The following is an 18,524-nucleotide window of genomic DNA, read 5'->3' on the forward strand; positions in this document are numbered from 1 at the left end:
TGGCGGTGGCATCAGGGCTGCTCCCCCTCAGCAGCTGGGCCAAGTTGTCTCCTCTTGTCACGGTCTTCCTCCTCTTCATCTGAAGAGGAGAGGCGAGAAGGATCAGAGGACCAAAATGCGGCGTGTTATGTGTTCATGTTGAATGTTTAATTAAAGAAAGAATTGAACACTGAAACACTATACAAAAAACAATAAACGAAAGAACAACCGTGAAGCTAAATGCAAACTGTGCTGAAACAAGCAATCAACATAGACAATCACCCACAAACAAACAGTGCAACCCAGGCTACCTAAGTATGATTCTCAATCAGAGACAACTAATGACACCTGCCTCTGATTGAGAACCATACTAGGTCGAAACATAGAAATCCCCAAATCATAGAAAATCAAACATAGACTGTCCACCCAACTCATGCCCTGACCATACTAACTAAATACAAAACAAAGGAAATAAAGGTCAGAACGTGACACCTCTTACCTGACTGAAGACCGATTACTCATTCTTGGCTAGATGTGTTCATATCACTAGGGGTGGGTTGTGTTAGATACAACCAAGAAAATTTTGAGCAGAATAGGCCATTCAAGGCCCATCAATGCTCCTCTTGTTTCCTATTCCTTGTATTCCAGTAAAATCCTCCACCCTGGTGTTGAAGGCTCCGAGGAATCTACGCCCTGCTTTATTTGCCACTGCATCAATCCAGTGCTGTTTTACAAGGTTCCATCCACAGTAGTTGTGGTTTTACTGGTGTCCTCTTTGGGACCTCTGAGCTATGGCTTGGTACGCTCGCTTCAGTCATTGCTGCCGTGACTCGGCTTTGTTTTGACATGAAACATTTGTGTCAGATATCCCCAAGCAGACCTGTAATGAATTGCACAGCTAGGTAGCAGATGATTTGGTCTGGAATAGCTGTCCCTGTCCCTGTATTTATATCACTGTCGTACGTGGCTCCCTGCATCATTGAAACTGATGAGATTCGACATTCCCTTTGTGGAACATTGCAATTCATTTCATACTGAAGCTCCTTACTGGATAGAACTCTGGCCATAGTTGTATGCTGTCGACTTTTGGATTTCTGGAGGCTAGTGTTTTCTGTATGTCCTTGTGCAACACTGACTGGGAGAAGAGATCTGCAGTGAAGCACTAGAGACGACTGTCAAAACTGTAGAGGAGTGTTGAATCTTCACACACCCACACAAGATGACACGACGTCACATCATCCAAGGAGAATACATTGTGTTGTCAATAGGGCTCTGAGATGCACCTCCTCAAGCACAGCACCAATTATTTAAGGTATTTTCTTGCCAAGTTGTAATTTAGATCTTGGAGACATGCACACACATCAGAACTAGACTGGGACATGGGCTGCATTCGTTCTGTCACTGTTTGAGTGATGACACACCTGAATTAGTTTCCGAGTTGTATTTTTTAAATCCTAATTATTGAGCTGCCAGAACCACAAGGTACTCCGAGTGGAAGAGATCAGAAAGTTGAAATGGGCTTGTTTCTCTGAGACCTGAGGAGGATAACAAATGTGTTTTCATGCAATTATTTGTTTAAATTGTCAGGGAGGGCTGACATTTTCCCACCTCTTGAGAGAGAACAACAACAGCCTAGTTGGCAACACTAACTTCTTAAACTGTCCTGGCATCCAAAAGCATCCACCCGAGACACAGGAGCCTGCCTCAACATATTCAGCATATTCATATTACCTCACATATTGTTGGTTTTTATAATTCAATTCCCACCAGATTACGGAATTTTGTTCAACTGTTTAATTGATGGTCAATAGATAACTAAATTACTGTTTTGTTTAAAACAATTATTTGATTACAATGAATGGTGACTAAATCAGCTTTATGCACGTCACAAATGTCCTCCTGTTGGTCCTAGTCATAATGGCTCCCTCTATTGTTTAAGGCTTTGTCTTGTCTGTTCAGGTGTGAATGCTGTTGTATTCTGGCTCTCCACTGTCTCCTTGTTAATTCCTGGCTATCACTTATTTAAACCCCCTACCGCTCCACTAACTCCTAATTGGGCCAAATGGCAACAATTTATTAGTGATGGAAAAACAGCTGATAAAAGTTTATTGGGATGGATGGAAAATATGTGGCTTAAATTAACGTCATGCTTGTTAAGGCCAAAGTGCTCATTTGCTTGTTAATGCAGCCAGTACAGTAAAGAGTGAACTCAGGCGCTACAGGAGAGTATACCAACCGCCACAAAGGGATTTAAAGAAAACAAATGAATAGTTGGGCACTGCAACCATTTGCAGTGCATGACATACCAAATATGTGAAGGTGTATTGAAGGTACATGTAGGTGTAAACCTAATTCTAGGTCAGGAGTTATACTACATTATAAACTGGTTCGAGCACTGAATGCTGATTGGCTGACAGCCGTGGTATACCACGGGTATGACAAACCATTTATTTGTAATGCCCTAATTACAGTTTATAATAGCAATAAGGCACGTTGGAGGTTTATACCACGGCTAAGGGCTGTATCCAGGAACAGCCCTTAGCCGTGGTATATTGGCCATATACCACAACTCCTTTTGCCTTATTGCTTAATTATAAACTGGGTGGTTCGAGCCCTGAATGCTGATTGACTGACAGCTGTGTTATATCAGACCGTATACCATGGGTATGACAAAACATTTTTCTACAGTATACCAACCACCATAAAGGGCTTTAAAGAGGAATAAAGTAATGGTCTGTCACTGCATCCAGTTGTATGACGAGCCAAAGGTGGAGGCGAACTGTACATGTAGCTATTTTTTTTGCGTGGTCACCAGTTGTAGCCACCTGCCCATGCTTTGCGTTTGCCAACAATCTTTTGTGTAACACTGTCCCCTTAGAGAGGTAGAGGTGCTTTAATCTCTCTGCCTCAACCTCATCATTTCTCTTTATTGCTTCCTCTCCCATCCTCCCATCAATACAGCATCCATTTGAGGCTTGTCTCCATCTCTCATAATAAAACATCCCTCTTTCAAAGGCTATTTTCTATGGGTCCACATAAGAGGTTTTTGATTTATTAGATCTTAGGGTCCCTGTGGGTTCCTGTCCCTAGACACCCCCCCCACTCCCAGTGCTGCTCACTCAATGCGGCTCAATAACCTTATTCCATGGAAAGCCTCTCTTGCCTGTCACACAGTAAGGATTACATGCCATTTCCACTTGTCGCACATCCAGAAAGCCAGTCTGCTCCTTGAATGAATGTGCGAAAACTAGTCGATGGGTCAAATGAATGCAAAAATAAAAGATAAACAACTACTTCATCGGTAAACACCACCAGCAGGACCCGGCAGTGGAAGGAAAGATGGAGTTTGTTTTTAGTGGCAGGCAGACTTTTTCAAGAAGAAGAAAAGCAGCCTGGCTGGCATAGAGAACAGTGATGTTCTCTTGGCTACCGTTTTCAATGTGGAACATGTCGGGAGTAACAGAGCACCAAGTATGGACCATCTATAATGTTTTGTCCCCTTTGAGGCATAACAAACAGAGAAGCACTTATGATAAACACTACAACAAAACATTGTTTAGAGCGAATATCACTGGTTATTATCTTTTGCGTGAGGGATCATAAGTCTGAAGGGGTCAGGGAGAACAGCCTAATGGTGGATGTACTTCTTCTAAATGTGCCAGTATACCGTTCACACTCTCACAGCAGGGGGAGTTTGCATATTTTCTGGGCTGCTAAAGGAATTCTGCTATTAAGACTCATGGCCAGTGGGGAGAAAGACTGCTCAATTCTTCACATCTAGACTTTTCCCATGTTATGACTAGGATGGAACACTGTTTGAACAGGGAACATGAACAATTTAAGTAAAACAGAGAGCCCATGGCAACGTATACATTGAGTGTACAAAATATTAGGAACACCTGATCTTTCTATGACATAGACTGACCAGGTGAACCTAGGTGAAAACTATGATCCCTTATTGATCTCACTTATTGATGTTAATTCCACGTCAATCAGTGTAGATGAAGGGGAGGAGTCAGGTTAGAAAAGGACTTTTAAGCCTTGAGACAATTGAGACATGGATTGTGTTTGTATTCAGAGGGTGAATGGGCAAACATTTAAGTGCCTTTGAACAAGGTATGGTACTAGGTGCCAGGTGCACTAGTTTGAGTATGACAAGAACTGCAACACTGCTTGGTTTTTCATGCTCAACAGTTTCCCGTGTGTATCAAGAATGATCCACCACTAAAAGGGCATCCAGCCAGAGACCATCCACTGACATTTTCTACAAGAAATCTGCCTCCAGAAATAAAAGCTTTTCCCAAGTGGGTGTGACACCTACTCCCGTTGCCTGCTGCACTGCTGCTTGGATTCCACCTAGCGATTTGTTCATTGTCTGCCCTGCCTTGGCTCCCCCTGTCTGGCACAGGTACCCCCACCGCACTCCCCCCTCGCTCCCGGGCTTTGCACACAGGCACTGTTGGGGCGAGTGACTCTGAACTTACAATGGCTAGCCCCAAGTCGTTCTATATTTTTTCTTGTGCATTTTGCTATTTCCTATTTGCCTCATGACTCCTGCATGCTTTGTTGGCTATGAACTTTCTTGTTTACCCAACCGTGGGACAGACTATGTTTGTTCCCACACTCAGGACTGTGACTCTCTATCGGTTACATAGACTCATGGCCTCCCATCCTTTTTTAACCACCTCTCGCCGGCTTTGCATTCATATTACCTGATGAAATTGCTGTACAATATGATCTTGTTGCTATCTAATGCACATTCAGATAAATCAGTGCTGCAGAGCTCTCCATGTCCTCTGCCGTGCCTTGATTGTATTACTGTTGATGATATCTGGAAATGTGCATGTACACCCTGGCCCATCTACTGTTGTTAGCCCAGTAGATCTGCTTCACGGATTTCTGCTCTCGTAAAAGTCTGGGTTTTCTGAACGTTAACACTAGAAGCTTATTACCTTAAATGGATCAATTGAAAGTGTGGGTTCACAGCTCCAATCCAGATATGTTGGTCATTATTGAGACATGGTTAAGGAAGAGTGTTTTGAACACTGATGTTAACCTTTCTGGTTATAACCTTTTTTGGCAAGACAGATCTTCCAAAGGTGGAGAAGCGGCAATCTTTAATGAAGGATTACTTTGAGTGCTCGGTTGTCTCCACCAACTCTGTCCCCCAAAAATGAGATTTTCTGGTTTTAAGCATTACACTTTCAAATAGCTCTTTGATGACTGTTGCTGGGTGTTATCGTCCCCCATCAGCACCGGCCTGTACCCTACCTGCCATAAGCTCTCTCCTGGCCCCTTACACTAAGTCTGAATTTGTCCTGCTAGGTGACCTAAACTGGGACATTCTTAAACCACCTGACCAAGTCCTAAAGCAATCTTTCTCAGATTATTACCAGTCCTACAAGGTATGACTCCAAGCACCCAGGAAAGGCTACTCTCCTCGATGTTATCCTCACAAATAGTCCTGATTGGTATCAGTCTGGTGTTTTCTGTATTGACCTTAGTGATCACTGTTTTACAGACTGTGTTCGTAATGGCTGCTCAATGAAACGACCTGCCTGATTTGTCATAGACGCTTGGTAAAAAACCTTAACGAGCAAGCCTTATTTCATGATCTGGCCTATGTAAATTGGTATAGAATCAGCTTGATCCCCTCTGTCGAAGACGCTTGGACCTTCTTTTTGATATTTTCAGTGGTATTGTTAACAAACATGCCCCCATAAAGAAAATTAGAATTAAAAACAGGTTGAGCCCCTGGTTCGACCGTGATCTTGCAGAGTTACTCCTTCTCAAGAATTGCATTTGGTGAAGGCTCGGCACACGCATACTCAGGCTGACTGTCTCTCGTTCAAACAAATGAGAAATAAGTTCACTCAAGCTATCCGGAAGGACAAAGTTAGTTACTTTAAGGAGCAGTTCTCTCTCTGTGGGTCTAACCCCAAGAAGTTCTGGAAAATGGTTAAAGACCTGAAGAATAAACCCTCCTCCTCACAGCTGCTCATGTCCCCTAAAGTTGATGATGTGGTTGTTACTGACAAGAAGCACATGGCTGAGCTCTTTAATCACCACTTCATTAAGCCATGATTCCTATTTGACTCAGCCATGCATCATTGCCCGTCCAACATTTCCTCATCTCCCACCCCTTCTAATGCGACTAGCCCTGATGCTCCTCCCTCCTTTTCCCCTTCCCAGTACAAAGTTTCTCCCTGCAGACGGTCACTGAGTGCAAGGTGCTAAAGGAGTTCCTTAAACTTGACACCAAAACATCATCTGGGTCAGATGGTTTAGAACCTTGCTTCCTTAAGGTTGCTGCCCCTATCATTGCCAAGCCTATCTCTAACCTTTTTAACCTGTTTCTCCTCTCTGGGGAGTTTCCCATTGTTTGGAAGGCAGCCACGCTTTATAGTATTCTCTCTGGTATGCAATCTGGTTTCTGCCCAGGTTATGGATGTATCACTGCAACCTTAAAGGTCCTCAATGATGTCACCATTGCCATTGATTCTAAGCAATGTTGTGCTGCTATTTTTATTGGCCTAAGCTTTTGATACGGTAGACCACTACATACTTGTGGGCCGGCTAAGGAGTATTGGTGTCTCTGAGGGGTCTTTGGCCTGGTTTGCTACCTCTCTCAGAGGGTGCAGTGTATAATTCAGAACATCTGCTGTCTCAGCCACTGCCTGTCACCAAGGGTGTACCCCAAGGCTCGATCCTAGGCCCCACGCTCTTCTCAATGTTCATCAACAACATAGCTCAGGCAGTAGGAAGCTCTCTCATCCATTCATATGCAGACGATACAGTCTTATACTCACCTGGCCCCTCCTCGGATTTTGTGTTAAACGCTCTCCAACAAAGCTTTATTAGTGTCCAACAAGCTTTCTCTGCCCTTAATCTTGTTCTGAACATCTCCAAAACAAAGGTCATGTGGTTTGGTAAGAATAATGCTCATCTCCCTACAGGTGTGATTAAAACCTCTGAGGGTTTAAAGCTTGAGGTAGTCACCTCATAGAAGTAGTGGGGAGAATGGCTAGACGGTACACTGTCCTCCCATATCAAAGCTGCAGGCTAAAGTTAAATCTAGACTTGGTTTCCTCTATCGTAATCGCTCTTCTTTCACCCAAAACATAGCTCTCTCAGGATATACTGTCCACATCCATACAGCCATCTGGGTTCTCAGTACATCGTGCAGACAGAAATAAAGAACTCTCCGGGAAGAAGTACGGTGGGGTGTATGTTTCATGATTAACTACTCATGGTGTGATTGTGATAACATACAGCAACTGAAGTCCTTTTGTTCATCTGACCTAGAATACCTCACAATCAAATGCCGACCGTATTACCTCCCAAGAGAAGTCTCTTCGGTTATAATCACAGCCGTGATTATACTACACTGGACTACAAGAACAAGAACTACACTGGACATTAGGCAAACTGGAAACCACATATCCTGAGGCCGCATTTATTGTAGCTGAGGATTTTAACAAAGCAAATTTGAGGAAAACTCTACTGAAGTTCTACCATCACTTTGAATGTAGTACTCACGCTGGTAAAGCATTGGACCACTGCTACTCAACCTTTTCAAAATGCTTACAAGGCCATCCCCTGCCCTCCCTTTGGCAAATTTGATCATGACTCATTTTGCTCCTCCCTTTCTATAGGCAGAAACTCAAACAGGAAGTACCCGTGCTAAGGTCTATTCAACACTGGTCTGACCAATCGGAATCCATGATCAAGATTGTTTTGATCAAGTGGACTGGGATATGTTCTGGGTAGCCTCTGAGAATAGCATCTACGAATACATCAGGATGTGTATAAGAGATGTTGTACCCACTGTGACTATTAAAACCTACCCAAACCAGAAACTGTGGATAGACGGCAGCATTCGCTCAAAACTGAAAGCGCGAACCACCGCATTTAACCATGGCAAGGTGACTGGGGAATATGGCCAAATACAAACAGTGTAGTTATTCCCTCCGTAAGGCAATCAAACAGGCAAAATGTCAGTACAGAGACAAAGTGGAGACACAATTCAAGGGGTCAGACACGAGACGTATGTGGCAGGGTCTACAGACAATCACGGACAACAAAGGGAAAACCAGCCACGTCACGGACACCGACGTCTTGCTTCCAGACAAGCTAACACCTTCTTCGCCCGCTTTGAGGATAACACAGTGCCACCTACGCAGCCCGCTACCAAGGACTTTGGGCTCCCCTTCTCCGTGGTCGACGTGTATAAGACATTTAAGCATGTTAACCCTCGCCAGGCTGCCGGCCCAGACAGTATCCCTAACCACGTCCTCGGAGACCAGCTGGCTGGAGTGTTTACAGACATATTAATTCTCTCCCTATCCCAGTCTGCTTTCCCCTCTTCAAGATGTCCACCATTGTTCCTGTAACCAACAGTACGAAGGTAACTGAACTAAATTACTATTGCCACGTAGCACTCACTTCTGTCATCTTGAAGTGATTTGAGAAGTTAGTTAACATCTCTAGGGTATGTGGGACGCTAGCGTTCAATCTGGCCAACATCCAGTGAGGTTGCAGGGTGCCAAATTCAATTACAGAAATGCTCATTATAAAAATTCAGAAAACAACACATATTTTACATAGGTTTAAAATTAACTTCTTGTTAAACCAACCACACTGTCATATTTATAAAATGCTTTTCGGCGAAAGCAAACCTAGCCCAGAACATACCTAGCCCAGAACATAGCCCAGTTGACAAATTATTACAAAAACAGAAATAGAGATCAAATTAATCCCTTACCTTTGATGATCTTCATATGGTGGCAATCAGAAGACATTAATTTACTCAATAAATGTTCCTTTTGTTCAATGAAGTCTCTTTATATCCAAAAATCTCTGTTTTGTTAGCGAGTTTTCTTCAGTAATCCACAGGCTCAAACTCAGTCAAAACAATCAGACAAAAAAATCCAAATTGTATCCGTAAAGTTCATAGAAACATGTCAAACGATGTTTATATTCAATCCTCAGGTTTTTTTTTTTTAGCCTAAATGATCTATAATATTTAAACCGGACAATAACGTTGTCAATATAAAAGGTAAACAAGAAATGCACATGCGCCTGAAAAAACTCTGCGTCACGTTAGGGTCCACTCGTTCAGACTGGTTTTACTCCCTCATTTATAAGAATACAAGCCTGAAATGATTTCTAAAGACTGTTGACATCTAGCGGAAGGCATAGGAACTGCAAATGAAGTCCTAAGTCAATGGATACTGTAATGGCATTGAATAGAAAACTTCAAAACAAAAACAAAAAGTACTTCCTGAATGGATTTTTCTCAGGTTTTTGCCTGCTAAATCAATTCTGTTATACTCACAGACACTATGTTAACAGTTTTGGAAACTTTAGAGTGTTTTCTATCCAATCTACCAGTTATATGCATATCATATCTTCTGGGCCCGAGTAGCAGGCCGTTTAATTTGGGCATGCTTTTCATTCAAAATACCGAATGCTGCCCCCTACCCTAGAGAGGTTAAGGATCATATCACCTCTACCGTACTTGACACCCTAGACCCACTTCAATTTGCTTACCACCCCTATAGATCCACAGACTATGCAATCGCCTTCACACTGCACACTGCCCTATCTCATCTGGACAAGAGGAATACCTATGTAAGAATGCTGTTCATTGACTATGGCTCAACATTCTACACCATAGTTCCCTCCAAACTCAACATTAATTTCGGGGCCCTGGGTCTGAACCCTGCCCTTTGCAACTCGGTCCTGGACTTCCAGGCAGGCAGTCCCAAGGTGGTGAAGGTAGGAAACAACACCTCAACTTCGATGATCCTCAACACAGGGGCCCCACAAGGGTGTGTTATCAAACCTCTCCTGTACTCCATGTTCACCCATGACTGTGTGGCCACTCAATCATCAAGTTTGCAGACGACACAACAGTAGTAGGCTTGATTACCAACAATGATGAGACAGCCTACAGGGAGGAGATGAGGGTCCTGAGACAGTGGTGCCAGGAAAATAACCTCTCACTCAACATCAACAAAACAAATGAGCTGATCGTGGACTTCAGGAAACAGCAGAGGGAGTAAGCCCCTATCCTCATTGATGGGACTGCAGTGGAGAAGATGGAAAGCTTCAAGTTCCTCGGCGTACACATCACTGAAGATTTGAAATGGTCCACCCATATAGTGTGGTGAAAAAGGCGCAACAGCACCTGGTACGGCAACTGCACTGCCTGCAACCACAGGGCTCTCCAGAGGGTGGTGCGGTCTGCCCAACGCATCACCGGGGGAAACTACCTTCCCTACAGCACCCGATGTCACAGGAAGGTCAAAAAGATCATCAAGGACATCAACCACCTGAGCCACAGCCTGTTCACCCCACTATCATACAGAAGGCGAGGTCAGTACAGGTACATCAAAGCTGGGACAGAGAGACTGAAAAACAGCTTCTATCTCAAGGCCTTCAGACTGTTACATAGCCATCACTAGCTGGCTTCCACCTGGTTACGCAACCCTGCACCTCAGAGGCTACTGCCCTATAGACAAAGACTTGGAATCACTGGCCACTTTAATAATGGAACTGTAGTCACTTTAATTATGTTTAAGTAATATTTACATTCGGCTTTACTCATGTATATACTGTATTCTATTCTAATTTATTTTAGTCAATGTCTCGATCTAATATTTATATATTTCTTAATTCCATTCTTTTGCTTTTAGATTTGTGTGTATTCTTGTGAATAGTTTTTCGTTAATACTGCACTGTTGGAGCTAGGAACAAAAGCATTTCTCTACACCTGCAATAATCTGCTAAGTATGTGTATGTGACCAATAAAATTTGATTTGATATATGATTTCGATTCCCATTTCTTTGTAAAATACATGGTGGGTGCACTTTGGGAAATTATCTATATTTATTACATTATTTTAATAACTCCAAAGTGCGGAGTCTACATTTGGCAGATAAAAAAAGCCTCCCAAACTCTAACATTTGAAACTTGATAACAAACCCATCTCCTTCTATTTCGTTGTGGCCTAAAATAGGTATTCAGCAAGTTGAGTCTGTCCGTCTGTCTTTCCGTAAAGCTGACATACAGACCAATCTTGTTAAGAGGGTGTATCAAGTTAGGATTTATGTCTGTCAAACTGAAAAAAGAAAAGACTGAGCAGGTTAGGCTAGGGTGGTGGGATTCTCTGGCCTGCCTACTGCCTGCTGCAGGGGAGAGTTCAGGGCCAGGCTGGGGATCTTTGGGATGCCTGCTGCAGGGGAGAGTTCAGGGCCAGGCTGGGGGTCTTTGGGATGCCTGCTGCAGGGGACAGATCAGGGCCAAGCCGGGGACCCAACAGGATTACTTTCTTCTACCGGAACCCCATCAGAGGCCTGACACCTCAAACATGGTCCTGAATACCACAGCAGAACAGCGGGATGAGGATTTAACCTCTCTCTCTCTCTCTCTCTCTCTCTCTCAGTTTCTCTCTCGCCCTCTCTCTCTCTCTTTCTCTCTCGACTAGGATAGTGAATTGTTTGAAAATTAAATGATATGAGAGTGTACAGTACAGAAGTGACATGAACTGTAAGGATTTAGGCACTTGTGAGTTGAAAACTCGTTGTTTGCAGAATCGATACGTTCTGCCCTCGTTCCGTATGTTTTGTGCAATTGCTTTGACATTGTTGCAGTGTAGAAGAGCACTGCTCTACTAGTTAGCTACTGGGAGTTTACCAACAGCCTAACATCAGGAGAATGGCTATGCTGTGTCATAAGAGCCTATTTGTGTGACAACACTATAGGCTAGCCCGTAGTGGAGGGATACACTGTCTGCTGAGTCTGTCTGTGACAGGGCTGACAGGTCGTCCCAGGGCACTGACACTCATATGTCTAGCAAAACACTTTCTGTTTAAAGCATGTCAGCCAAACAACAGCTATCAGAGCTTTGCATGTTGGGAATCTAAAACAGTCCAATGAGAATGTTTTTCCGGCAGACCTCGGTAGGTGAGAAATTGCATAGGACCTTCATAGGCGGAAAAAGGAAGCCCTGGTCCATCTAAACCTGTGTTATAGGGGTATTTATGGTGGGTGGTATCTCCTGCAGTGCAGCACATATATTCTGGTTCATGGTGGATTTATTTTCTGACTGAGTCCTATATGTTTTTCATTATTATGATTCAGGTTGAAATAAAATGCTGAGGCTGGTGTTCTGGTTCTGCTCTTGGGTGAGGGCGGGCAGTAAAAGAAGCAGGGGAATGCAGAATTGATTTACAAATGACTGACAAGAATGTTTCCCAAAGGGAATTTATCATAGCCAGGCAGACAGCTCCTCCGCATTACAATGCTAATGTCAAGGCTGAGCCATCTCCAAATCTAGAGAAACACAGTTTAATGCCATTTCGCTCCAAAAAACAAGGTCATACCATTGTTGAAGTATTTTATATTGATTAGTGCACATCATTCTTTGAGTCATTTTTTATTTCATGTTACATTGTTTTATAAGAATTTTATTTTATTTTATCAAAACAGCTAATTAGTTTCTTCAGCACTGATGTAATCAAAAGAAACCATTCGATCCTACTTCGTGATTAGTCGTGATTAGAGTAAAATTCTTCGGTCGCTGGTTCATATCCAGCTCAAAGGACGATAACCTTTTAGGGCGGCAGGTAGCCTAGTGCAGTGGCCAGCAACCGGTCGCTCCAAGGCATTCCTAGTCGATCACCAAACATTTCTGTAAAAGACTCAACGATAAAGCCTTGTGTTCCTATTTTTCTATTTGTTTTGAGCTGTTGGCAGTAGGTGCACTTGATTCAGCTGCCCTAGGGCCAAGAAGGCAAACTGTTCTCATTTTGAAACATTTAATGTGCCCGAAGGTAGAACTCTGCCTAGTCAGCAGGCCCAGAGATCAAATCAAGTGCAGCTATTGGCCAACCGCTGGTCAATCAGATAGCTCACAGTATCTGCACAGTTTCCTTGATCCATAGACTGTAAAAGGAAGACACAGCAACTGTGAGATTTCAAAACTTTTAAAACCGTGACTAGAGAGAGACTCAATGAATACACCAAATAGTTTCTGTTTTCATGAGTAAGTTCATGTTTCAGTTGTTGAGGAGCCTTTCGATCCAAGACTTGGCGCTCCGGTACTGCTTGTCATGCGGTAGCAGAGAAAACAGTCTATAACTTGGGTGACTGGAGTCTCTGACAATTGTATGGGCTTTCCTCTGACACCGCCTATTATATAGGTCCTTGATGGCAGTTGCCATACCAGGCGGTGATGAAACTGGTCAGGATGCTCTCGATGGTGCAGCTGTAGAACCTTTTGAGGGTCTGGAGGCCCATGCCAAATCTTTTCAGTCTCCTGAGGGGGAACATTTTTTGACGTGCACTTTTCACGACTGTCTTGGTACATTTGGACCATGATAGTTCGTTGGTGATGTGGACACCAAGGAACTTGAAACTCTCGACCAGCTTCACTACAGCCCCGTTGATGTTAATGGGGGCCTTTTCCTGTAGTCCACGATCAGCTCCTTTGTCTTGCTCACATTGAGGGAGAGGTTGTTGTCCTGGCACCACAATGCCAGTTCTCTGACCTCCTCCCTATAGTCTGTGTCAGTGTTGTCGGTGATCAAGCCTACCACTGTTGTGTCATCGGGAAACTAAATTATGGTGTTGGAGTTGTGTTTGGCCATGTAGTCGTGGGTGAACAGGGAACACAGGAGGGGACTAAGTAGAAAACCCCTCTGAGAGGCCCCAGTGTTAAGGATCAGCGTGGCAGACGTGTTGTTGCCATAACACTTACCACCTGAGGGCGGCCCATCAGGAATTCCAGGATCCAGTTGCAGAGGGAGGTGTTTAGTCCCAGAGTCCTTAGCTTAGTGATGAACTTCGTGGGCACTATGGTGTTGAACGCTGAGCTGTAGTCGATGAACATTCTCACATAGGTGTTCCTTTTGTCCAGGTGGGAAAGGGCAGTGTGGAGTGTGATTGAGATTGCGTCATTTGTCGATCTGTTGGGGCGGTATGCGAATTGGAGTGGGTCTAGGGTGTCCGGGAGGATGCTGTTGATGTGAGCTATGACCAGCCTTTCAAAGCACCTCATGGCTACCGACGTGCGTGCCACGGGGCGGTAATCATTTAGGCAGGTTGCCTTCACTTCCTTCACTTCACTTCACTTCCTTGCATTAAAGTCCCCGGCCACTAGGAGGGCCACTTCTGTGTGAGTATTTTCGTGTTTGTGGTGGTAAATATACGGCTACGAATAATACAGATGAGAACTCTCTTGGTAGATAGTGTGGTCAACAGCTTATCATAAGGTACTCTACCTCATGCGAGCAATACCTCGAGACATCGCGCACCAGCTGTTATTGACAAAAAGACACACACCCCCACCCCTCGTCTTACCAGTGGTAGCGTCTCGGTTCTGCCAGTGAATGGAATATCCCGCCAACTCTAAATTATCAGTTTCTTCATTCAGCCATGTCTTTATGAAACGTAAGATGTTACAGTTTTTAATGTCCCGTTGGTAGGATATTCTTAATAGTAGGTCATCAATTGCACGTTAGCAAGAAGAATGGAAGGCAGTGGGAGTTTACTCGCTCGCCTCTGGATTCTCAGAATGATCCCTGGCATCTTTTCTTCACGCAAATGACATGGATCTGGGCCTGTTCCAGTGAAAGCAGGAGATCCTTCTCGTCGGACTAGTTAAAGGAAAAAGTGTCTTCCAGTCTGCAGTGAGTAATCGCTTTCCTGATGTCCAGAAGTTATTTTCGGTCATAAGAGACGGTTGCAGCACCATTATGTACACAATAAGTAAAAAAATAACTTACACAAAATACAAAAAAAATAACAAAATTGCACAATTGGTTGAGAGAATGTAAAACGTCAGCCATGTTCTTCGGCGCCATCTTATCTCTTAGCTCTTAGCTCTTAGTCTTTGATGGGGATAGCGTCAGATGTTACCGGTACTGTGCATACAATAAGGGTTCTCTTCGGCCGGTAACTTTGATCAAAATGGCATCCTGTTCAACAACGTATTTGTCAGCTTGCATGGTGAATGTTGTTTCCAAGAATCACACTGCAATCTGACCAAGGAAATATGACAATTGTTTTCCAAGACAACCAGGGTTATATTATACTGAGGAATGTTTCCAAGAAAACTTGGCTTCATGGATACTGAGAAAGTCAGCAGATCAGTAAGTGACTGTAGTATTATAGAGAATGTCATTGAGTGTACTATTATAGAGAATGTCATTGACTAGGCCTATATTATTCTCTGCTCTATATAACCTCTTCTCTGGGCTTTTGCTACGTTCCCTCTAATTGAGGCCTGATGAGCCTGTCACTCACATGCTCAGTGACATTATAATGGTGTTTGTATTACTGATGGTATTGATAAAGGGATTGTTATTAAAGGTTTGACTTTCCCCTGGCTATCAGAGTGTGTAATCTAATCACCTCTGAATCTCCAGGATAAACACATGTATAATTGCAAAGGAGAGATAGAGAATGGCCCGATCACTGAGACTGTGTGTGTGTGTGTGTGTGTGTGTGTGTGTGTGTGTGTAGCCTGAAGTGTTCTCACTTTCGCCAGTCAATAGCTAGCTTTTCTCATGGTGCCAATTGGTAAGGTGCTTCAGGAGGGCGGTCATGTGTACCTGCAAGGCAGAGGTCCCGAGTTTGCGCCAGATATTGGCCCAAATCGGGAGGAAATGGTACTCGCTAAGCGAGCAGCGTGACCTCCTTTACGTGCACTTGATTGTATGTTTCATGTGTGCATGTGACGGTGTCTGTGCATTATTGGTTGTGAGTATGTGCATGTACGAGCATGAGTGTGTGTGGATGAGATATGTTTTTCAATGTGTATATATTTGACCCTACTGTAGATTGTTTGAATAAAACATTGGCATGTAAACTCCTTGCATCTCACATGCCAATGTCTTTTTCCTCAATGTTTCTATGTATGTATTCCTGTTCCCCCAAAATTATGTTTGAGTCCAGGATAAAAGGGATTCTCCAATGAGCATCGCTTTGTACCTTCACTATACATCCATACACACGGTCACGTACCATGTGCATGCATGTATATGTGGATCTATATGTATGTTATAGGTTTGCCTTACTGTATAAATTATATGTCTATAATTTATAACGTCTGTGCAGACCAGTCCATGTGTCTTTATCTGTACATTATGTATCCAAACATTTCCAAAACAACAAGAAAAAAACAAATCTGAATCCTGTTAAAAAAATTATGATCTAAACTTCGTTGAAATTAAATTGGAAGTCCTTGATATAAAAAAAAAGGATAAATAAGACAAGAGCAGAGCTCCGAGTCTGCTGGGAAATACAGCTGGGACCTTTTTGATTCCAAGAACCCATGTATAGATGGAGTCAATTAATAGTCATGACAAAGATGAGAGAGAGGCTATGAGTGTCTCAGCACTAAAACCTGATGAATAGACTCTAGGAGGCCTTGAAGTGAGCCTTCATTTTACTCCTTTTTATGCTGGAATAATGAAAGGTGGCAACTCAAATTCCAGTTATATCCCATTTCTGCTTCAAAACTGTAAAAGAAAGGAATGGGAGAAAAAACAGAAAGACCATCTACTGTAAGATATCATGTGTGGCATACAAAAGCTGTGGCAATACTATGAATTAAAATCATAATCAAGAAATGGGCTGGATTTACAAAATTCGTACTGTATGTGGTAAAATGGTTGTATGTATGTAAATATATACAAAGACACATACATATGACGTTGCCTCAGTCAAAAATCGACCAAAACCAAACAAAAAAGAGGGTTCAGCTGTTATTTTCTGCTGTATACTACTTACATGTGGAGCAAAGCCCGATTCCTAACAGAAGTCTTTCCGTTTGATTGACAGCTGAGGACACATGTGGTGATACTCTGAGGGGTTCAAGTGGCATCATTTCAAGTCCCAATTTCCCGAGTGAATATTACAATAGTGCGGACTGTACGTGGACCATACTTGCTGATCCTGGAGACACCATCTCCATCATTTTTACAGACTTCCAGACGGAGGAAAAATATGACTACTTGGAAGTGGAAGGGTCTGAGCCTCCTACAATATGGTGAGTCTACTGCTATTTACTGCTATGCCTCTCTCTGTGTTTTCTGGTCATTGTTTCAATTCTTCACTTCAAAATGGTAATTTGTTGTTTTGTTGTGCTTGGTAGTCAGTGACTGCAAATGTAAATCACTGATCTAGGCCGTCATTGTAAATAAGAATTTGTTCCTAAGTGAATTGCCTAGTTAAATAAAGGGTAAATAAAATACAAATGAATTAATGTAAGTGATTAGGGGTCATAAGTAGAGACCTACTTTCAATGTATAACATCTGAGGAAAGCCATTACTGTACACCTGCAATGAAATAGTCACGTTGCCACCAATTGTCTACACTGGACGTTGAACTTGTTTGGCTAAGCGTACTGACAATATGTGTGTGTTGGTGCCGGGTGTTTCGTATTGTATGTTTTATGAGATATTGACATAATCATTAGTCATTTTGGAAGTGTGTAATATTTTTCTAATGTGCTCGTCATAACAATATTTTAGCTCAGAGTTCTATTGATTGTTGTAAAATGAGTCTATCGATTCCCTTCTCTATTCCGCCACTGACGATAGGAACCAGACGGATAAGACTTGCTGTATTTAGGGGAGAGACAAACAGCTCTTTTTCATCGCTTATGTCTTCATCTTTTTCGTCTTACATGAAATGGAAGAAAATGACAAGAGGAGAGCAACATATTCCTAATTCTCACCATAATGTTTTGCATCCTACAAGATTATATTGAGTTGCTATATGCCAGTAGTAATGGAGTTCTTACCGATATGTCAATAATGATTTATGATCATATGAGATTATTGGTTGTCGGATGTATCGATACCAATTATCTTAATAGCAACGATATATTTGAGTAGGGATCTGAATATTGGTACAGTTTGCTAATAGACAGCCATCACAGTTTGTCTGGGATATGTTTGACCATATGTTTTCTAGTGTATGGGGTAGATAGATAGATACTGGTGACGTGGTGACGTTCATGCATGTATCAAGCATTATAGAGTAGGAGTACTGATTTAGGATCAGTTTTGCCATTTAGATCAGAATGAATAAGAATACATTGGGGGATCTGACCCTAGATCAGCACTCTTACTCTTAGATTCTTGATACATACTGTTCTTATTTACTTACTAAATCCTCTTCCTTCCTTGAGGAACATTGGGGACAGGATATGACCCATTGTTTATTTATGTAGAAGATCAACAATGGGTCGACTTGTTTATTTTTTGGTGTTGATAGTGTTGATAATCTTTGATTGGGAGACGTCGTCAAGAGGAAGTCTTTCAAATGACACTGAACAAATTGATATTCATATGCATTTATGGTAATGCATCTATGCATTGCCCTCTCTATGTTTGATTTGGGACTGGGCCCACTTGACAGACTGAGACATGACTTCGAACTCTCCACACCACTCCAAAACACACATCAGACCACATCAGTGCCATAGTTCATATTCAAATCCCTTTGGCATTTGCATCCTGCTTAGCC

The 18,524-nt window shown here is 42.7% G+C and overlaps 1 protein-coding gene across 1 annotated transcript in view; it reads left to right on the plus strand.

The window, feature by feature from the left end:
* Positions 1-18,524, plus strand: part of LOC121841470 (CUB and sushi domain-containing protein 3-like) — a 633,380-nt gene that overhangs the window by 227,457 nt on the left and 387,399 nt on the right. The window contains exon 5 of the mRNA XM_042310031.1: positions 16,832-17,039. Within this exon, the coding sequence (XP_042165965.1) occupies positions 16,832-17,039 (208 nt within the window). The remainder of the gene's footprint in view (positions 1-16,831; positions 17,040-18,524) is intronic.

This window comes from Oncorhynchus tshawytscha, linkage group LG31, assembly GCF_018296145.1.
Source record: "Oncorhynchus tshawytscha isolate Ot180627B linkage group LG31, Otsh_v2.0, whole genome shotgun sequence".
Lineage (NCBI taxonomy): Eukaryota > Metazoa > Chordata > Actinopteri > Salmoniformes > Salmonidae > Oncorhynchus > Oncorhynchus tshawytscha.